Source organism: Trematomus bernacchii, unplaced genomic scaffold, assembly GCF_902827165.1.
Source record: "Trematomus bernacchii unplaced genomic scaffold, fTreBer1.1, whole genome shotgun sequence".
In the NCBI taxonomy this organism is placed as follows: Eukaryota; Metazoa; Chordata; class Actinopteri; order Perciformes; family Nototheniidae; genus Trematomus; species Trematomus bernacchii.
Window position 1 is genome coordinate 1,370,792 of NW_022987728.1, and position 23,645 is coordinate 1,394,436.

Sequence of the window (23,645 nt, forward strand, 5' to 3'; positions counted from 1 at the left end):
CAATTCTAAACCGGATATCCGTCCTCTAGAACGAGCGAGGAGAAAACTTCGCCACACGTGGATATCGGAGCAGAAAGAGCGTGTTAGCTGCAACTTTTGATACAAAACCATCGCTTTGATATATTTTGAAGCTTTAAAACAATAACGTCGAGATGTTTCTGCAGTTTTACCTCAACGAGGAAGGGGACAGAGTCTACACTCTGAAGGTAACTTAAACGTTGTGTTTACATCCTTCCTTTCCAAATGTATTCCGTTTAAATGTATTTTATCTCTTAATTTAGATATCCTCAGTTTACCAAATATAATATCAAACACAGAAGGAAAAAGGGTAATTTGAGGTGACTTGCACCGTTAACATATTTCACATGGTTGATTTAACGTTAGTTGAAATAAAACCATACAGACGGATATATATGGACTGCTTGAAATAAGAACTTTTAAAAATGTTATTAATCCAGGGGTAATACATATTGTGTGTATCTCCCTAGTTATAATATTGGAATACCCATAGCAGAAACCAGAATTCAAATATCTTTTCGCAAAAAAGCATGCAACTAATACAGTCTCTCAATCATGATATACGTCTTTTAGGATCTAGCAATGTTTTGACTATTCAAATGACCCTTAACTTTATTAGTTTAGGGGGTTTGGATGTGTTTCTGTGTCAAACCACCATAACAGTTTATTTTGCAATACACACAGAAAACACACACACACACACACTTTATTGTTACTCAAACAAACGTAATGCAGTTTTTTTACATTATTTATTTCATATTCTGTTCTTTTACATATCCCATATTCTATTGACATGTATATAGACTTTTTGCACTATTTTGTAATTTGTATTTTTATTATATATGTTGCATTGTTGGAGGAGCTCAGGTCAGAAGAATTTAATTGCCATTTCTACACTGTAGCTTTGTGCAAGGCTTTTATTTTGTATCTCCCCACACTGAACTCAAAGTGTTTTGCCTTGTCTTTCCTCCTTCCCCACCAACAGAAGAGTACTGGTGATGGGGATCCCACCAGCTCGGCCCACCCGGCTCGTTTCTCCCCAGACGATAAGTTCTCCCGACACAGGGTGACGGTGAAGAAACGCTTCAACCTCCTCCTGACCCAGCAGCCCAGACCTGTCCTGTGAGCAGGCGGTGAACAGATGGACGGGTGGAAATCAGACCAAGAAATGGAGGGATGCAGGCCTGGATGGGACTGTAAAGAAAACAAATTCAGAATCACATCTTATAAACGTAAAACTGGGATTTGTTTTGCGTTTCATTTGTGGACATCAGCTGTTGTTGTGGATCTTTTTTTTTTTATATATACTGTAATTTTTTGGCATTCATTCGAGGATGAAGATATATTTTCTTGCTGAATAAATGTTTGGATGATGGTTTGGATTAATGTGATGTGTTGTGGATCATTTATGTCCTTGAGTCACCAGATCTCAAACACCTATTAGATATTTTCCACTGGTGTGCTACAGATTTCTTTTTTAAAGAAATGGTAAATCTGTTCCATTGAAAATTAATTATGACTGGAAAAATCTGATAAGAAAACATTTATAGACGACTATATCAGGGATAGTCAAAGATTAGTACACTTGTTTGTAGTGTGTATGTATGTCTTTGTAAAGGGGGTGTATATGCATTTAGCAAGTGAGCTTCTCAAGAATTACTCCAATGAAATAATAGGAACCTAATGGCATACAATGCATCATGCATACTGATCCTGCGTGAAACATGCATTTCTTTAAATAGATAGATATATACTTTATAACACAGTTCCCTCCAGATTATTTTCTCCTGAAACCAAACCAACCCAACCAACATCCGAGCTGCAGCTACAAATTTAAAAAGTAATACTTTTTTCAATGAAAGCTCTTTTCATTTTCTGCAGATGCACTTCGATCTCAAAGGAGTACACACACATAACTGTGTTGCATCATGTACACATTAAATTAGCTTCTGCGGATGAGACAATCAAATCATTACCTAATGGAAATGACTCAGAACAACAATAAAAGTCAAAATATTCTTCTTCTAAAATGGCCACAGTGACTCAATTATACATGACCAATTCGACATTATGTTACCACTTGTTTATTATTTAACAAGGAACCGTAATAAGTACGTTTATCATACTTTTTAAGCATTTAACATTAACACGCTATTCACTGTCTGGTGTTTGTGGACTACAAATCCCAGCAAGCGTCGGCTGCTTCTTAGTTACGGCGCATGCGCATGCGCTGGCAGTTTGAACGACGGCAAGCGAAATGGGACAGGCCGTGTGCAGTCGCTTGTTTTTTTTGTTGGGTCGGTCGGACACAAAAAAAAAGTGCCGAGAAACCTGGGAGAGGAGCCAGGTCTTCCCAGATGTAACTGAAAACAACCAGAAGCGTTTTCCACAGGAAACTTAAGCCAGGTATGCTTCATGCGACTAACGTCTTATTAGAACTGAACAAAAAAAATGGACGTTTTCACTGACTATTTGTTGTTGTCAGTGAAAAATAGCAGCATGGTTAGCCTGTGGTGCTAACGTTAGCTTCGGCTCTTGACATGTTGTTATTAATAATATAATGCTTACATTTAAACGAGAATCACAACCATGTCAATAACTAATTTCTCCTCCAGTTTATTCCGATTCCGCCGCGCGCCTTTCTGATTTTAGCCGGTAAACGCAGCCTCTCGCACTGATGCCGCATTTCCCTTTCTCATGGTGTCATTTCTAAGCCAAAACACATCTGCTCGTTACTATATTATAAAGATTATCCTTCCAGGTTTTTGTCTGTATTAATATTGGGATGCGTTCACTGACCGGTTCAAGCCAGAATTATTATGGCTAGCTTAATTGGCTTACAGTGGAGTCAGTCAGCAGGGAGGGTCACCATCCACTGTTAAGGTACATAGAGAGATGTTAAGTCATAGCAGCATTTTTGACAGCCATTGTACAAGAATAACACACAAAATAGAACAAATTACTAATAAAATACCGGTTAAAACACTATACACTATCTAAGAACACACACAATAACATATACTGAATAAATGAGAACGCTCTCTAATATACCAATCTACTAAAGGGACAGAAATTTATAAGCATATTGACTTATATTCATTTAAAAAAAATGCTGGTAATCATCCTCTAACTAAATAATTAATTAGAGGATGTTCACATTCATTAGATGGATAGATAGAGACTTTATTCATCCCACATTTTTAAATTACTTGGTCACAGCAACAGTGTTTTCTAGCATTACACACGAGTTAAAAATATTTTAAAGACAGAATAAGATACAAATGTAATACAAAATGTAACCCAAACAGCAAATATGTACAAATTCACAGTAGAAAAATACTTTTATTACGACAGAAATATACCACAGAAGCATATAGACATTGGTTAGTGTCAATATTACAATTGTTACTTTGCTATTTGTAACAATTGCGAGACTATTTGTGTGTATTAGTCCCATAGTCCTGGTGTTTGTGTACAGTGTTTCAATGCTAGGCTAGTGACCCCCTCTGGATCCTATTATTAAGAACTGTTCACTTACCTATGATAAAGCCTCATATGAAATACATTGGAATGAATAGTGTTGAACAACATGTAGAAAATTGGATAAAATGTCCCAGGTTGAATTCATGATATTAGGTATTTAGGTTATTTGTTAATCGGTATCTGAAGAATTGTAAGTATTTTGGGCTTTGAGTTAGTGTTACACATCATACAAGTATGAGGTGTGCAATATATCAAGAGATAATTCATTGGTGATCCAGTGTCGTATTTGGATACCTGAGCAGAAACGGTTTCCTATATCTATGTAAACAACCCGTTTAAAGATCAACAATCTAAGCTGCTGAATTGCCAGGAAGGAGAACAAAATGTTCCCAACCGTGAAATGCTCTTATATTTACTGAGTGGACAGAAAGAGGAAACTTTAAATGAACCGTCCTGCTGTAAAAGCACGTAACATGGCTACAGTGACAAATGGCTTGTTAAAAAAGAAAAAGGAACCCTCTTGTCTCGTGTATCACAGAATAAATCACAAAATCTGTGCCACAAATCAGGTGCAAAGAGCAAAAATCTTCCCTAAAAATGCACTAAATTTGACCCATTTAAACGTAATCAAGGTGGCAAAAGATATAGTCATTAAAAGCCTTCCAAACTTCGAAAGTATTTCCCATGATGCGAGCAAACTATGAAAAGATATATCAATACATGTGTGTGACAAGGACCGGAACAGTGCATTGTGGGTATAGATGTGAGTGTAGGAGAAGCGTGTCATTTCTCATAGTGTCCTTATTGCCCATAGCTGTACATGTGTTTGTCTAGACTCATAACCCTTTCAGCATTTACCACAATGCATGCTGGTAAATGACTCCTAAACCTATCAGGACGTTAGTTAAAAAACAACAGGAAGACTAGTTGAACCAGCAGGATGAGAATCATGTCTGTCTTTATGTGCTTTTTCTTTGTAGATGTGATGTTTTGTTTCTTTCCGTTAACTGTCAAGTGGGGACTAAGTATTTTTTGTAGTAAGTTTTCGTGTTTCTCTTATCATCCTATGATACTGTGTGAATAAGAAAATATGAAGGACAGACCATCTATTTCCATTTATTTAGTTCATATAAGATTATTTTCTTCTCCCAGCTCCTTTTCAGTCAATGGTGTGTTTATAGAGACATGTTTTGTAAACAGTTGTTATACATTAAGTTGTGCATACCATGAACGGAACAAATACAAATGAAATGTCCAGCTCTGAACGTGGACAGATGAAGTGTGTGAGGCGTTATAGAAAGAGGAAACTGTGCCGTGCCTCTGCATGCTGAGCGAGAGAAAAACAGCAAGCAGCTACTGGCACAACCGGTTAGAACCGCTCTCCTTTAATAATTAAATTATGAGTTAAAGCAACAATTCAGCCGTATCCACAAGTCACCTTTCTCCCAAGACGAAGTGATGGTTGACTTTTCACCTGTGAGTCAACGGGGTGGTTATTGTTTTACGTCGTTTAGACAGACGTCATGTTGTGGACGGGTAATGAATCTGTTCCCAAGGCTACTTTATATTGGTTAGTTCGCTGGACAAAGGTATGTGAAAGTACATAAAGGTACCAAGGAAACGAGTGTGTGTTGTTTACCTTTTGACTTCAGAGAAAGGCAGGTTGAGGCTTGTGTTGGTTGGAGCACACAGGTGGGCTAGAAGTGACGACTATAGACCGGTCCTTTACCTAAAAAAGTGAAACTTGAAATGCTTCTTATTTTTCTTTGCGGGAATTCATTGAAGAGTGCTGCAAAGGAGGCATTTATTAAGAACATGCAATACTTTAATTGAATGGACTAACGATGATCCAATGTACTATTGTGAAAACAAATGCATTTCAATCCATTTGAAAAAAGTAAAAAAAAACGAAATTTAGAAATGACAAAAGTAAAATGTGTACATAAGCGAGTAGTCGACGGTTACAATAGTCAAATATAATAGTCTAATACCTTTTTATTTTCTGTATCTTAATACATAAAAGCTGATGGCAATTACTTGCATACTTCCTCACACACACACACACACACAGACAGACACAGACAGACACAGACAGACACACAGACAGACACAGACACATACAGACAGACAGACAGACACACAGACAGACAGACAGACACACAGACAGACAGACAGACAGACAGACAGACAGACAGACACAGACAGACAGACAGACAGACAGACAGACACACAGACAGACAGACAGACACACAGACAGACAGACTGACACACAGACACACAGACAGACAGACTGACAGACAGACAGACACACAGACAGACAGACTGACAGACTGACAGACACACAGACAGACTGACAGACACACAGACAGACACACAGACAGACAGACAGACTGACAGACAGACAGACACACAGACACACAGACAGACTGACAGACACACAGACAGACACACAGACAGACACACAGACAGACAGACACACAAACAGACTGACACACAGACAGACAGACACACAGACAGACACACAGACAGACTGACAGACAGACAGACACACACACACACACAGACAGACACACAAACAGACTGACACACAGACAGACAGACAGACACACAGACAGACACACAGACAGACACACAGACAGACAGACTGACAGACTGACAGACACACAGACAGACAGACAGACAGACAGACAGACAGACTGACAGACACACAGACAGACACACAAACAGACAGACACACAAACAGACACACAAACAGACAGACACACAGACAGACACACAAACAGACACACAAACAGACAGACAGACACACAAACAGACACACAAACAGACAGACACACAGACAGACAGACTGACAGACACACAGACAGACAGACTGACAGACACACAGACAGGCAGATAGACAGACAGACAGACACACAAACAGACAGACAGACAGACAGACAGACAGACACACAAACAGACAGACACACAAACAGACACACAGACAGACAGACAGACACACAGACAGACAGCACAAGTTAGGCACAATCTGAAATGAAGACTACATGTTGTAGATACAATTTTCAAAGTACTGCTTTTCCTTATTTGAATCCCCCATACATTTAGCCTGCTTATATTTTAAGATGTTCCTTTTCATTTACAATTGAGCCAGTTTTTGCAATAATCGACTAATTTCTGCTTTATTGTTTTTCTCTCTCATCTCCATCCTTTCCCTCTGATGACTTTCCCCATCACTATACCCTCCCTTACCCTAGCTGGGCCGTCATTAGAGAAACATTTCTATCAGCCTTTCAGACACATTTTAATTGTGTAAACTTGAGAAACACAGGCAAGCTTAATTTGCGATGTGTAAGCTATAGTCCTCATGCAGATACTGTACACTGTTTCCTTGTAGTTTGTTGGAAGCAAAGGACATATTTGACATCCTAAACTCTTCATCTATGTGTACCTATGATCTCTGAAAGCTACTTGTGACTGGTACACAAAGTCGGAGAGGTTATTAACTCTCTAAGGCACAGACAGAGGCCTGTTGCACATATTTTTTCACATGCCTGGTGGCAGCCAACCACTCGGCTGCAATGGAGAATTGTGGCTGCAAAAGAACAAATTGTAGAGGCCGCCGTCACCTCAGCATCACCTGGGAGATAGCCTAGCTTAGCTTAGCGTAGCTCAGGTCAGCACTTAGCTACTGACCCCTCCCTCCCTCCCTTCCTTCCCCCCCCCCTCTACTCCAAGTGAGCAGCCATGGCTTCAGTGCGCTTCACGGTGACGCCCACGAAGGCCGAGGACCTCCCGGGGCTGTCCGACACGTCGCCTGACATCAGCTCGCGTTCCGGCGCCCGCGTGCGTTTCGGCTCCAGAGAGAGCGTGAACCGGAGCGACCCGCTGAGCGAGGCGTACGGGGGCCAGGGAGGGGCCGAGACGCCGGACCACAGCACCTTAGACCAAGGTGAGACACACGCACATGCACACGCACACACACACACACACCAGCAGACTCAGGGAGAGTTCAACACACATTTTTTTTTTTTTTAACGCCACTAATTATTTTAACGTGCGATTAACGCATGTGTATTTGTCCTCGGCCCGCCCCGTAGTTTCAGAGCCCAAAGGCTTGACGTTGTTGTTGTTGTTGTTGTTGTTGTTAGTTGGATGGTGGGAGATTCTAGCGAGAGATATGGATACAAAAAAAGGTGTTTTAAACAGCAAGCCAAGCACACAGCTGATGCTGACAGCCCCGCTCCTGCCGCTCGCTTGCGGCAGACCACGCTTGAAAGTTTGTCGGGGAGACGCCTGGACACGGCGTCTACGAGCAGCACGCTTTCAACAGCGATAGCTAAATGGATGGCTACAGCTTAACATTGTGGAGGACAAGGGGCTGCGTGAGATAATTCGGATTGCATCCAACGTGTCGACTGCCCATCACAGCGCATTCTTTTGACCCTAGGTGGGAACTTCAGTCTCATGCTTTGACTGTTATGAAGACAGAGGAGCGGCATTTCGCCGACAACTGTAAACAGGCTCGTCTGTTTGAGAGAGAGAGATACCCCGAGATACCTCACTTTTTTTTCAGCTTTCAGTGTCAAAAATAGTTGAGTGAAAGGCGTTCGTACAGCCAAGAGCAGAATGGGAAAATAACGGCTAATTCAGCGGGGGGGTCAAACCTTAAGTGTAACTCGGTAAATTCAAAGAAACAAGGAAGACATTTGAGGGTGTTGTCCTAAATCTAAGGGCATATTTTGGTCTTAATTATAACAGAGAGGCGGCTGTGAACTTAGTCATAACTTATTAAGATTTCTGGAGTTTCCCAAACCTTTAGCTTCTCGCTGCTGGTGTGAATTTGACTCATGTCCCTTTTTTAGTGTTCCCAGTCCCCTTCATTAGTTACAGTTTGAACTCTGCACAGATCCACCGTTAAATCTGTTAGTCATGCTTTGTGCAAGTAGTCAAACTGTCACTGGATATGCTGACTCATTGTTTTCTTAGTCAATCAATCTCTAATGTTTAGCTGTGTTCAGGTAGTCAAGGAGAAACATGAAACATTCCCACTGACAAGGACAAGACATCAGACAGCTCTACGTGCAAAATGTATAATATAAAGGAAGTCAAACAGGAAGTGCTTCTTTACATACATCCTCATGTGTGTCAAAGTGTTTTTAAAGGTCGCCTATTATACTGTTTTTCATCAATATATTACAGGTCTCAGATATATACAAAACATGTCTCTGAAGTGTTTTGTCTCCAAACACCAAACAGATCATTGCAGCATTACCCATAATCCCCTCTGTTTCAGCCCTGTTTCCAAAGTGCTGATTCTCTGTCTGTTACTTTAGATGAAAATAAGGAGCCCCTCCCCACGCCCCTCTGAGAGAGATTTGGTTACAAAGAACACAATGGTGCTCTAGGAGGACATTCAGGTGATAAGGGGGGGGGGGGGGGTTACCTTGGTTGCTGATTGGCTAATGGTTACACAAGACAACACATCAGCTCATTTTCAGACAGGTTTTTATAGAAATGGATCAGGACAAAAAGAGAGAGAATCTTTGTTCCTGAAACTTTCAGAGTCTCTTTACACAGAGGGGACACATGTTGATGAAGAAGAGACGTGAAGAAGAGGGGACACATGTTGATGAAGAAGAGACGTGAAGAAGAGGGGACACATGTTGATGAAGAAGAGACGTGAAGAAGAGGGGACACATGTTGATGAAGAAGAGACATGAAGAAGAGGGGACACATGTTGATGAAGAAGAGACGTGAAGAAGAGGGGACACATGTTGATGAAGAAGAGACGTGAAGAAGAGGGGACACATGTTGATGAAGAAGAGACATGAAGAAGAGGGGACACATGTTGATGAAGAAGAGACATGAAGAAGAGGGGACACATGTTGATGAAGAAGAGACATGAAGAAGAGGGGACACATGTTGATGAAGAAGAGACATGAAGAAGAGGGGACACATGTTGATGAAGAAGAGACATGAAGAAGAGGGGACACATGTTGATGTAGAAGAGACATGAAGAAGAGGGGACACATGGTGATGTAGAAGAGACATGAAGAAGAGGGGACACATGTTGATGTAGAAGAGACATGAAGAAGAGGGGACACATGTTGATGTAGAAGAGACATGAAGAAGAGGGGACACATGTTGATGTAGAAGAGACATGAAGAAGAGGGGACACATGTTAATGTAGAAGAGACATGAAGAAGAGGGGACACATGTTGATGTAGAAGAGACATGAAGAAGAGGGGACACATGTTGATGTAGAAGAGACATGAAGAAGAGGGGACACATGTTGATGTAGAAGAGACATGAAGAAGAGGGGACACACGTTGATGTAGAAGAGACATGAAGAAGAGGGGACACATGTTGATGAAGAAGAGACATGAAGAAGAGGGGACACATGTTGATGAAGAAGAGACATGAAGAAGAGGGGACACATGCTGATGTAGAAGAGACATGAAGAAGAGGGGACACATGGTGATGTAGAAGAGACATGAAGAAGAGGGGACACATGTTGATGTAGAAGAGACATGAAGAAGAGGGGACACATGTTGATGTAGAAGAGACATGAAGAAGAGGGGACAGTGACACATGCTGATGTAGAAGAGACATGAAGAAGAGGGGACACATGTTGATGTAGAAGAGACATGAAGAAGAGGGGACACATGTTGATGTAGAAGAGACATGAAGAAGAGGGGACACATGTTGATGTAGAAGAGACATGAAGAAGAGGGGGACACATGGTGATGTAGAAGAGACATGAAGAAGAGGGGACACATGTTGATGTAGAAGAGACATGAAGAAGAGGGGACACATGTTGATGTAGAAGAGACATGAAGAAGAGGGGACACATGTTGATGTAGAAGAGACATGGAGAAGAGGGGACACATGTTGATGTAGAAGAGACATGAAGAAGAGGGGACACATGTTGATGTAGAAGAGACATGAAGAAGAGGGGACACATGTTGATGTAGAAGAGACATGAAGAAGAGGGGACACATGTTGATGAAGAAGAGACATGAAGAAGAGGGGACACATGTTGATGTAGAAGAGACATGAAGAAGAGGGGACACATGCTGATGTAGAAGAGACATGAAGAAGAGGGGACACATGTTGATGTAGAAGAGACATGAAGAAGAGGGGACACATGTTGATGTAGAAGAGACATGAAGAAGAGGATTTTGCATAATAGGTGACCTTTTTAAAATGTGTTTTCTGTCTCGTTCGGACCTTAAGCTAAGAGAGTCTGACTTCAGGGGAGGGTAGCAAATCCAGCAACAGTTGATCTTATTGCACCGAGCAGATGTTGAAGACAATACCAGGACTGTGGCTTATTGTGATCTTAGTTTAAGTTTCACTTCCCCCACTGCTGTCATCAGCCCACCTTCAGGCACACACACACACACTACTCTTTACTTAATGCTAGCTGACAGCAGAAAGCCTTTCTCACGGACTCAGTTTGAACAGGTGCAGCTTGTAAGTCCAGTTCGTCAAGAAATCGTGATGAGCAAACGAGGCAAAAACTAGTTCAGACCCACCGTGACTGTGCAGTAATTGACTCTCCAAAAGTGTTTAAGAATAGCCGCGCTGATTCACAGGGCTCAGCGCGGGTTATAACCGAGGAGAGATGTAACTGTATTAGCAGCTCTGATCCTCTTAAGCTGTTGCATCGTAGCGGGGATGCCCAACGTTGTTTAATAAGCTTCGATCAGCGTCTGTGATGCGGCAGTATTTGATACAGAGAGGCAGACGCAGCAGAAAATAACAACGTGGAGATGAGAAATGTTGCAGGGTCGATGAGGAGGAAAGGAGGCAGCAGGAGTTATTTTCAGAGAAAGGTCGAATGCGCTGTGATCCATCCGTTCTGACACCTTTTAAATGTAGGATTTCACGTGCTTACGGACGCACATCTGGCTGCAGAAGCTTCTTTCTGCCTCGATGGCCAATCACAACAAGGCGTCACTCTGATGTGATGAACTCAGGTGGAGCTCTTCTCTGAGACACAAACAGACAGCTGCGCTCCCATGTGTGAACGCTGCAGTTCAACGGGGACAAATCACATATTTCCAAAGCTATAATTGCTCCAAATGTGACTGGGTAGTTTTTTGAGGGGGAATTTTATCGCGTGCGAAAGAAAAGAAAAGTCGTATGAGGACGGCAACAAATGATTAGTTCCTGTATCATTCAGTCTGGTAATTGATTAATTCATTATAAGCTATTCAATTATAGTTTTATATGTTTTAATATCAAATGAAGCAAAGGGGAGTACTTTGATGACATTTTGGGGATATATCCCTTTCCCTTTATACATAACTGTCTTTTTTAAATTGTTTTTTTATTATTTATTCTACTATTTCAACAATTTAGACAGTTTATACATCTAAAAACAAACAAAATTAGTAATCTAACTTAAAGGGGACCTATCATGCAAACTGCACTTGTGTACGTCTTTTCTACATGAATATGTGTCCCCGGTGTTCCAGGGAACTCACCAAGTGTCAGAAAACACAACCCTCTCTATTTTCCTCCATACCCAAATCTCTAAAAAAGGGGCTGCAACGGATCTGATAAAAACTGATCCAGATTTGAACACTGTCCTGACGTCAGGACGGCTATTGGGCCAACTCCACCAATCAGGAGGAGACAGCCACGGCCATTGCCGTTCGAAAGCGCTGGAGACGCTGTAGTACATATGCCAGGCCAGTAGGTGGTGCTGTTCTCACTGAATCAACCCTTGCTAAAACAGGGGTAAAAAATGTCAAATTGAGCGAAATGAGGCATGGCTAAAATGCATGATCTGTTTGGTATTTTGAAAAAAAAAAAGTATAAATATGCCTTATATAGGTATGGTCCTACACTATATTATTCTAATATAGCATGATAGGTCCACTTTAATATTTTAGTGATTTCATTTTAAGACAATTTATTAGTTAACAATCTTTTTTTAAAGAATATTATTTATCATTCTTTGTGTTTTCTTAAGAAATTCACTCGTGTATTTATGGCATGCAATCAAGTCTAGTTGTATTTATGCTGTATGTATACATATTAGTTTGTAGTTTGGACAAAGTACATGTAAGGACAAACTCATTGAAAGTATTAAAGAGAGAAGAAAATATATCGAAAAATGGTGTTCGACCGACAGTCCCAAACCAAAAGATAATCACCAATCATAAAAGACTGAAAGACGGAAAACATTCCAAAGTGTTGACGTCAATAAAATGCAGTCTGTCCTGATCAACACGTTAGGAGTCAAACACAACAAGGTAAAGGTCATGTGTGTGTTTACACTTCAAGGATCTTGGAGTCATACTGGACTCAAACTTGACTTTTAAGAAACATATCAAGAAAGTATCCAATACCGTTAAATTCAACTTGCAAAATGTTAAACAAATCAGACCTTTCTTAAGTGTCAGTGCTGCAAAGTCAAACCTCCACTCGATGATTCTATCCCACATTGAATACTGTTTCACAAACTGGTCGTTTGCTTGTGCCACAAACCTGAAACCAATAGAACAGCTGTACAAGAGAGCTATCAAGGTGTTTGACAGAAAGCCTAATTCATACCACCACTGTGCCATCCTAGAGAAACACAATTTCTTCAGTTTTGACCATTTTAAGTCTTTTAAAAGTATGTGTTTTATTTATAAATGTTTACATGGACTGCCCCCCCCCCCCCCCCACTGGACGCTGCACTAGGTCAGAAGCCAGAGGAGACTGTGAAGTCCACCGTAGACGGACCACTTTTAGACACATTGTCCTCGCCGTTAAAGGCAGCTCATTCTGGAACAGCCTATACTGAGATACGGGATTGTTCCACTCTCAATAACTTCAAAGGTCAACTCAGAGAATGGTTGAGAAACAAACAGACGTGCAATCACAGCTAAATGCACTTTAACACAGGGGTATCTCCTCCTGCATGTCGTAGCTGCTACATTGTACTGCCTTGTGGTAAATGCTTGTATGCTCTTTCTGCATATCATGTATTTCTGTTTGCCATGTTTATAAATGTTATGTTCATAAATGTTGTGACGGGACTACGGATGGAAATTAGCTCAAAGCTAAAATCCGGCTCATTTACATTTCAAAGCATTATTTAGTTTAAAATGTTCATTAATGTCCCGGTTCAAATAAACGATTAAATGAAAATACAAAATGCCTTTTATTTTTTTGGTTCTTAACTTGCATTTATAGAGTACACCCTGTTGACTTAGAGTGTTAATATGTTGCAGATGATTGGCCGCTCAACATTTTTGAACAACAAATGAGCAAAACGCCTGACTAGTTTGTCAGTAAATGTTCTCCGGCCGCCAGTATGAATATTAACAGGCGAGTTGTTTGGTGTGGAGTCACTTTCACACTCGCTATCTTTGTCCAAACGCACACTGAGAGCAGGACGGGAAGTTTCCTCCCACCGGCCAAATGCTGCTTTCTGTCTTTACATGGATATTGACTTTCCTAATGTGTAACCAGTCCATGTTCAGGTGTATTTACGCTGTATTTACGCTATATTTACGCTGTATTTACGGTGTATTTACGCTGTATTTACGCTGTATTTCCGGTTTACCAGCTAGTGTGTACTGCTGCTTTCTGTCTGAACTTTTGTTTTGGTGAAAAGCAGGGTTTCCCAAACATTTTAGGGCTTGTTCCAACTTTTTAAATAATTTTTCGAGGCCTTTTTCAGAGATGAAAGTATTCAGCATTTACCGAGAAACACCTTATTTCTTAGGTAAAAAACAAACAAACTTTACAGTGAATTAAATAGAAGCACACACACACACACACACACACACACACGACACAGTATAGCACACATTAATGTATGATCTTAACCATAACCTCACATTTTCAACTCCTCCTTCAACGACGTCCCAACTAATCCCTTAACTTCCTATTTAACAATCAGACTACAGAGAGTTAGAGAAGACGTCAGAAAGGGAGGATCATAGTACCTTATTTTTTTAACACATATTAATCACATATTCACAAAAGGACCCGTATTTATTTTGAGTGTCACATTACGTCATGTATGAGTTTCCTTGGGTTGCAACCCTGCACATGTTGGACAGAGGAAGTGATGCTGCTGACTCAGCTGCTGATGCAGAGGTGTGTTGTGTGTGGTGTGTGTGTGTGTGTTTGTGTGTGTGTGTGTGTTGTGTGTGTGTGTGTGATGTGTGTGTGTGTGTGTGTGTGTGTGTGTGTGTGTGTGTGTGTGTGTGTGTGTGTGTGTGTGTGTGTGTGTGTGTGTGTGTGTGTGTGTGTGTGTGTGTGTGTGTGTGGTGTGTGTGTGTGTGTGTGTGTGTGTGTGTGTGTGTGTGTGTGTGTGTGTGTGTGTTGTGTGTGTGTGTGTTGTGTGTGTGTGTGTTGTGTGTGTGTGTGTGTGTGTGTGTGTGTGTGTGTGTGTGTGTGTGTGTGTGTGTGTGGTGTGTGTGTGTGTGTGTGTGTGTGTTGTGAGAAACGCTAACGTATCAGTCTTAAAGCAAAAGTCACGTGCCAAAAGCGGGTGTTAGGATGGCTACTAACGAGTATTTTAATGAAATGTAGATCAGATGAAGTGTTTTAGTTATCTCAGTTCCTTGATTATTGTATTTAGCTGTCTGTCATTTTATGTATACAGGGAAATTGCATAATGTTTTAAAACCCTATTCATTATTTAGATTGCTATAATTTCTTCCTGTGATGGGAGACAACATCCACAATCCTCATTCTGTGCTAAAAGATATTTCATATCAAATCACAAATCAAAACTAATTAATGTTGTGTTTTATATATTTCAAGTGTGTTTTAATTATGTTTTTATGAATTGTTACTCTGTAAAGTGTCTTGAGTTTCTAGAAAAGCACTCTATAAATAAAACGCATTATTATTATTACAAAAATAGTCTAGACCTCATTTAAAGGGGACCTATCATGCAAAATGCACTTTTGCATGATAGGTCCCCTTTAAGGTAACAGTCTGAGTTAATTCAATAGTCACACCTATTTCAGTACGAAATCCCGTTTAACTTGTTACTGAACCACAATAAGGAAACACAAAGGGGTTTTGTGTTTCCTGGTTTACTAATAATTCATATCCCTGTATTTATAATCCCTTTCTTTGTGTATAGGTGATGGAAACTCCAAAATCTCCAGTGTGTACATCAACAACACTCACGGGGTGGATGACGACGACTTCTACGACCGAAACTTGGCCTTATTTGAGGTTCGAAACTCGACTGTTTCAGAACTGACTTCCTTTGAAATCTCCTAAATAGTCTTTAAACTTTGCCTTGTATCAGAAAACCAGATTTTGGTCCCATTTACATGTTCAGTTTTGCTCAATCGATGAAAACAGAATCTCCAAATAGTGTCTTGTCTTTTTGCCAAAGTGTCTGCTAAACTAGAGACTAAAATAAACCCTGGCGTTTGGCTGCTGGTGGGTGCAAAACATTTCTATTTGTATAGATTTTGAAGCTCTTTCTTGGCTCTCCCACTCCTTTAATGACTCATTCAATATGTCTCTTTCTCTGCCGATCTTTTACACACTATTTATTCTCCTCCATTTCCCCGTCCTTTATCCCCTGGCTGTCTCTCTCTCTGCTTCCCCTTCACTTACTGTCACTTACCGTTTGTTCTTTATCCCTTCCTGCCTCAGGAGGAGATGGACACTCGGCCAAAAGTGTCCTCTCTGCTCAACCGCCTGGCGAACTACACCAACCTGACGCAGGGAGCCAAGGAGCACGAGGAGGCCGAGGGCATCGGGGAGAAGAAGAAAGCCGGCAAGGTATAACAACGAAAAACAATGAAAGAACAGTCAAGCATTAAACAATCAGAGGTGCATCTCCTCCGTCTATTATATAACAATCTATCATTCAGTGTTCATTTCGTCAACGAAAACTATGACGAAAAATGTTCGTCAACGACCTTTTTTTGCTTGACTAAGACGAGACGATGACGAGCTAAAAATAGATTCTCGATCATAAAAACTATGACGAAATGTATATTTAGTTTTCGTTGACGAGACGAGACGGGACTACGGTGTTAATGGTGGACTGTCGGACATTCAAAATGCAGGGTGTTTTCCCCCAAGTGTCCATCTTGTCTGTCAAAATGCATCTTAGGTTTCTAAATTGCAATATCATTATTTACGCTCTCTTCACTCCAGAAGAGCGATCTCTGTGGTTGCGGTCGAATAATCCAAAAATCAGCTCCTAACGTCTATCCCTATCGTCTATCCCTATCGTATCGTCTATCCCTATCGTATCGTCTATCCCTGTCGTATCGTCTATCCCTGTCGTATCGTCTATCCCTGTCGTCTATCCCCGTCTTCTATCCCCGTCGTCTATCCCCGTCGTCTATCCCCGTCGTCTATCCCTATCGTATCGTCTATCCCTATCGTATCGTCTATCCCTGTCGTCTATCCCTATCGTATCGTCTATCCCTATCGTATCGTCTATCCCTGTCGTATCGTCTATCCCTGTCGTCTATCCCTGTCGTCTATCCCTGTCGTCTATCCCTGTCGTCTATCCCCGTCGTCTATCCCCGTCGTCTATCCCCGTCGTCTATCCCCGTCGTCTATCCCCGTCGTCTATCCCCGTCGTCTATCCCCGTCGTCTATCCCCGTCGTCGTCTATCCCCGTCGCTATCCCGTCGTCTATCCCGTCGTCTATCCCCGTCGTCTATCCCCGTCGTCTATCCCGTCGTCTATCCCCGTCGTCTATCCCCGTCGTCTATCCCCGTCGTCTATCCCCGTCGTCTATCCCCGTCGTCTATCCCCGTCGTCTATCCCCGTCGTCTATCCCCGTCGTCTATCCCTCGTCTATCCCCGTCGTCTATCCCCCGTCGTCTATCCCCGTCGTCTATCCCCGTCGTCTATCCCCGTCGTCTATCCCCCTCGTCTATCCCCCGTCGTCTATCCCCGTCGTCTATCCCCGTCGTCTATCCCCGTCGTCTATCCCCCTCGTCTATCCCCGTCGTCTATCCCCGTCGTCTATCCCCGTCGTCTATCCCCCTCGTCTATCCCCGTCGTCTATCCCCCGTCGTCTATCCCCCGTCGTCTATCCCCGTCGTCTATCCCCCGTCGTCTATCCCCGTCGTCGTCTATCCCCGTCGTCTATCCCCGTCGTCTATCCCCGTCGTCTATCCCCGTCGTCTATCCCCGTCGTCTATCCCCGTCGTCTATCCCCGTCGTCTATCCCCGTCGTCTATCCCCGTCGTCTATCCCCGTCGTCTATCCCCGTCGTCTATCCCCCGTCGTCTATCCCCGTCGTCTATCCCCGTCGTCTATCCCCGTCGTCTATCCCCGTCGTCTATCCCCGTCGTCTATCCCAGTCGTCTATCCCCCTCGTCTATCCCCGTCGTCTATCCCCGTCGTCTATCCCCCTCGTCTATCCCCCTCGTCTATCCCCCTCGTCTATCCCCGTCGTCTATCCCCGTCGTCTATCCCCGTCGTCTATCCCCGTCGTCTATCCCCGTCGTCTATCCCCGTCGTCTATCCCCATCGTCTATCCCCATCGTCTATCCCCCTCGTCTATCCCCGTCGTCGTCTATCCCCGTCGTCTATCCCCGTCGTCTATCCCTTGACCTCGGAGTGAAACGTCACAGGGTTAAGGGATAGTGGATAGGAGAATTCAAAAGGACTTAGGAGAAGAGACTGCGGTACTTTAGAGAATCGACTGCACTTTCACTATCCGACGTGTTTATGATGCGCCAGCGGAGGTCATAAATGTGCGCCTGCTGCTGCTGTGGGGAAACTCTGGAAACTACAGTTTTCTATACAGCGGACTACAACATGGATGTTTAATAAGAACGAGGGACTACTGTAAACTCATCTAGGGACTCTGCACCGTGCTCTGATGCTGTTGTTTTATGCTTTATGGACGGGGACAACAGAGAAACATATTCTTCATGACCAAAGTTGGAATTGAAATAAAAAAGGAAAGTGAAACTTATGCTCATCACCCTCTCCCTCCGGTCCACATTAATACAAATGATCCCAATACGTATGATTGTGTGAAAAGATCTTAAAATCAATACAAATGTATTTATTATAAACGTTAGTCCTTAACATCTATCACTGTGTATATCACCATTCAAACATCTTTTAAAAGTTGAACAAACCCCACACAGCTCAGTAAAGACTGTGAAATGTTGACTTTATTTGATCATTTCAGTAAAAACTAACGTTCATATTTCTCTTTTTGATTATAATACTGATGAACGTTAAAAACAAAGCACTTTGGCAACTTACCACATACATTTTAAAAAGCTTAATAAGCACCGTAACTTTCATGATATCATTTCTCGTTCATAATCGGTTGTTTCCGTGAACGGCCGACTGTTGTGTGACGGCAAGGCAAATGCCGCGGCCGCAAGGCATTGTGGGGCAGCATTTCCTCCTCTCCTTTCGGTTAGGGAGGTCCAGTGGTTCCTAAGCTAAAGGAGGTTATAAAGGAAGTTTGAAACCTCCTTTCCTTTCATCTAGAGAATTGGAGAATTCTACAGGTCATTTCACTCCGTTAGGTAAATGGACTATTCGACCGCAACCCCTGTGTCTCTCTGTGTGTGGGGGGCGGGGCCTCTCTCTCTCTCTCTCTCTCTCTCTCTCTCTCTCTGTCTCTGTCTCTGTCTCTGTCTCTGTCTCTGTCTCTGTCTCTCTCTCTCTCTCTCTGTGTGCGGGGGGCGGGGCCCTCTCTCTCTCTCTCTCTGTGTGCGGGGGGCGGGGCCTCACTCTCTCTCTGTGTGCGGGGGGCGGGGCCTAACAGACACGCTGCAGCGGCGTGCACACAGATTTTTAAGAGTAGTAGTACCGTTAAAAACCTTAACGATACCCATCCCTAGATATTACACAAGTACAGTGTTAAGAGAGTGAAATGTTGCTTTTTGAATTTCAACACTTGATGCTGTCACCTTGATTCAGATATCTGTATTTGTCTAACTGAATTAGTTTAAAGAGAGAAAACATTTTGACTAAAACTAGACTAAAACTATGAAGGATAAAAAGGACTAAAATGTGACTAAAACTAACAACCATTTTCGTCTAAAGACTAAATCAAAAATAGCTGCCAAAATGAACCCTGCTATCATTAAATCCACCAAGATGTCATATTGACAAGCATAACTGTCCTACAAATATTGAATTAGATGTATTTTCTTGGAGTTAAAAACATTTCTTGAAGATGAAGGAAAGTCTCAATGAAGCAATATGCCATCAGAGAAAAACTAAATATGCTTTTTTACCATTAAAATGTACTTTGATGCCCAATAAATAACCCATACATTTAAAGGATTTAAAGGCTTTATGTGTCATATGCACCAAAGTAGCATATATGGCAATGAACATCTTCAGTCTCAGGCTCCTCGAAAAATGTACCATAGGATATATTTAACATTATAGTGCAATAGACATATTTGTTCAATAAAGTGTAAAATGAACCCAAATGCACAATTTTCTCCTACTACAGCAATTTTAACCACGGTGATGATCCTGAGTATAATAAGGGATTAAAATGTAGTTGAAATGATCATGAACACAGTAAGAAATGTCCTTTTTAAATTAACTCACATATGGTAATCGGTGCATGTGTTATAGTAAGGCATAACACATTTCCCCTCCATCTTTCCAACACATGATCACTATGAGTAACGGCATCTCTTGCCCTGTTGACCCGGCGTGTGAAAGTGAAAGCTCAGGAGGATGTGGCTCGGTGATAACGCTGATAAAAAGCGGCGGGCTGAGATTACACAGTCTGCTGTGGTGCTGTCAACAGACTCATTTACTGTCATGACCCTCTTCGGATTATTAAATTCATTAGGCAACAGGAAAGAGAAACCAGAACATTTAAAATCGTCCCTTCTGGCCACACTGGGAGATATACATATAAGCATTTACAAGGTGGTGAAGTGCAAGATTGGGGGATAGCGAGGCTAAATTGGAAAAATATATATTTCCACAAAATAATAATAATACAAAATTGATATAATAGGATTATTGGTTGATGCAATTCTGATTTACTACATTTTTTTTATCCCAATATTCAGTAAGTTACCTGCTGAAAGAAGAAATGTTTAAACAGTTTAAGAACTTAAAAAGAAGTGTAATGTATAGAAGTCGTATAAACAGTTGAAATAGCTTTATATAATGTATTAATAATAGTCCAAATAATTAAGGGTTTAATACTTATTCGAAATAGTAGGCAAAAGTACATTTTAACAGACGACTAAAAGTATGTTTAAAAAAACTGTTAAAAAAGAACTTATTTATAAACAGATGAAATACTAAGAAAATATATTATACAATATTATATTTGTAATCGACAGAAGGTTAAAATAGATGATTGATAGCAATTAATGAACAGTTGATGGTAGATAGCAAAATGTAAGTGTATGAATGCAAGCTTGAAATATATAATTCACCTGTTATATACGTTTCAATAGAGTGGCGCAGTGACGCGTCCTGAAACCCGGAAGTAAGTTAGCATTTTACCACTTCCGGTTCCTTCGACAGAAAGCAACGCAATCTCTACATAGGGTTTAGGATAATATCTGGAAATAAGATCTGTGGTTGAGACACATTGAAGAGACGGATCACGTTTTGTTCTACGACATTAAATACATCAGCAGTGACCCCACTGGTGCTTTTTGAAGAGTTGACGTGTCTGAAAAACGATGGTTGTTAACAAGTGGCTGAATAGGACTACAGAAGTTGTCGAGGACGTTGTACGTCATTACACCGAACACGTAAACACTCCTCTAAGTTAGTTTGCCCTGTTCTGCTTGAAAGCAAGTACCTGCCTCCTGCAAACTGTTCAAACAAACGCTTCAACTCGTACCATTTAGAATCTGTATGTTTGAATATGGATCTGAAGTTGGCGTGACGTGGAAGCAGCGACCCTGCTGTAGTTTGATTATAGCATAACGTTAGCATTTTGCTTCTGGCGACTAGATTTATGATCCGAAAATTATAAAAGTAGGGTAGAGACGTGTGGAGATTATCCGACTGATCAAAACGTGATCCGTCTCTTCAATGTGTCTCAACCACAGACCTTATTTCCAGCTATTTTCCTAAATCCCATGGAGAAATTGCATTGCTTTTTGTCGAAGGAACCGGAAGGAGTTTACTTCCGTGTTTTAGGACGCGTCACTGTGGCACTCTATTGACATCCAGTGTAAAAACGCTCATTTTAGATTCTTTAGGACACTGAAAGGCTTTGTTGGGATCACACATAATGGAGTCTCAATAGCACTGGGACATTGTGAAGCCTTTGTTGTCTAATCTTCATGTTCTCTTGATCTCTGCTGTCTCCAGTCTCCTCAGATGGGGACCTTTATGGGCGTCTACCTGCCCTGCCTGCAGAACATCTTCGGGGTGATCCTGTTCCTACGGCTCACCTGGGTGGTGGGCAGCGCGGGGGTCCTGCAGGGTCTCTGCATCGTGTTCGTCTGCTGCTGCTGCGTGAGTACTGCAGCAAACACATATTAGCAGAGGTGGGAAGTAGTGGAGTACAAATACTTTGTTACTGTACTTAAGTCAATCTTTCTGGTATCAGTACTTTACTCCACTACGACTTTTTCTGACCACTTTTACTTCTTACATGTTGAACACAAATACCTGTACTTTCTACTTCTTACATGTTGAACACAAATACCTGTACTTTCTACTTCTTACATGTTGAACCCAAATACCTGTACTTTCTACTTCTTACATGTTGAACACAAATACCTGTACTTTCTACTTCTTACATTTTGAACCCAAATACCTGTACTTTCTACTTCTTACATGTTGAACACAAATACCTGTACTTTCTACTTCTTAAATGGTGAACACAAATACCTGTACTTTCTACTTCTTACATGTTGAACACAAATACCTGTACTTTCTACTTCTTAAATGGTGAACACAAATACCTGTACTTTCTACTTCTTACATGTTGAACACAAATACCTGTACTTTCTACTTCTTAAATGGTGAACACAAATACCTGTACTTTCTACTTCTTACATGTTGAACACAAATACCTGTACTTTCTACTTCTTACATGTTGAACACAAATACCTGTACTTTCTACTTCTTACATGTTGAACACAAATACCTGTACTTTCTACTTCTTACATGTTGAACCCAAATACCTGTACTTTCTACTTCTTACATGTTGAACACAAATACCTGTACTTTCTACTTCTTACATGTTGAACACAAATACCTGTACTTTCTACTTCTTACATGTTGAACCCAAATACCTGTACTTTCTACTTCTTACATGTTGAACCCAAATACCTGTACTTTCTACTTCTTACATGTTGAACACAAATACCTGTACTTTCTACTTCTTACATGTTGAACACAAATACCTGTACTTTCTACTTCTTACATGTTGAACACAAATACCTGTACTTTCTACTTCTTACATGTTGAACTCAAATACCTGTACTTTCTACTTCTCTCATTTCCCAAACAGGCTGGTTCCTTTAGTTTGAATGTGTGTTTGGTGGCGTGATCATTATTATTTAGAGTCATTGCGTGCCTATTGATTTGAACACGATCCGTGTATCCATCATTTCCTGGTCTTCTCTAAAGAAGAGGGACCAATGAAAACGTTGTCATGTTGCCGTTGTTCAGCATGGAAACATTCATTAGCTAACAATGACATTATTGTTCTATTAATATAAAGGGAGGTCAGGTACTCTTTAAAACAGCTGCTAGTTATGGGTACTTTTTACTGAAGTACATTTCAAAGCCCTCTTTACTTTGACTTGAGTAAAGAAGTTTAGTCAGTACTTCTACTTTCACCAGAGTATTTTTAAACACGAGTATCTGTACTTCTACTTGAGTAAAGGATGTGTGTACTTTTCCCATCTCTGCATATTACCACTTTCATCAGAAACTCTAAATGTATGTTAAATCTCTCTCCCTGCAGACGTTGTTGACGGCGATATCGATGAGCGCCATCGCCACTAACGGAGTTGTTCCAGGTATTCCTTCATCATTTTACTCCCCCCTCCCCCCTCCCATCCTCTCCCCCCTCCCCCCTCCCATCCTCTCCCTACCTGTGGATTAAAGGGCACTGGTGTGTGCTGGGTGATCTCTTCATACGACTCCCACACAGCTGGGTCTTATCTCCATTATTACCGTGTCAGTTTAACTTATATGAGTTTACACAGCCAAGT

The 23,645-nt window shown here is 41.4% G+C and overlaps 2 protein-coding genes across 2 annotated transcripts in view; both read left to right on the top strand.

Moving 5' to 3' along the window:
* On the top strand, positions 1-1,404 carry nop10 (NOP10 ribonucleoprotein homolog (yeast)). Its single transcript, XM_034145568.1, has 2 exons — positions 1-206; positions 1,004-1,404. Exons 1-2 carry the CDS (start codon positions 153-155, stop codon positions 1,142-1,144), a joined length of 195 nt encoding a protein of 64 aa, XP_034001459.1. The 5' UTR covers positions 1-152; the 3' UTR covers positions 1,145-1,404.
* Positions 1,405-2,306: 902 nt separating this feature from the next.
* LOC117494618 (solute carrier family 12 member 6-like) overlaps positions 2,307-23,645 on the top strand; it is a 50,646-nt gene continuing 29,307 nt past the window's right edge. The window contains 6 exon segments of the mRNA XM_034145552.1: positions 2,307-2,424; positions 6,756-7,450; positions 15,608-15,702; positions 16,135-16,263; positions 21,787-21,933; positions 23,396-23,450. Coding sequence (XP_034001443.1) covers positions 7,246-7,450; positions 15,608-15,702; positions 16,135-16,263; positions 21,787-21,933; positions 23,396-23,450 — 631 coding nt within the window. The 5' untranslated portion in view covers positions 2,307-2,424; positions 6,756-7,245.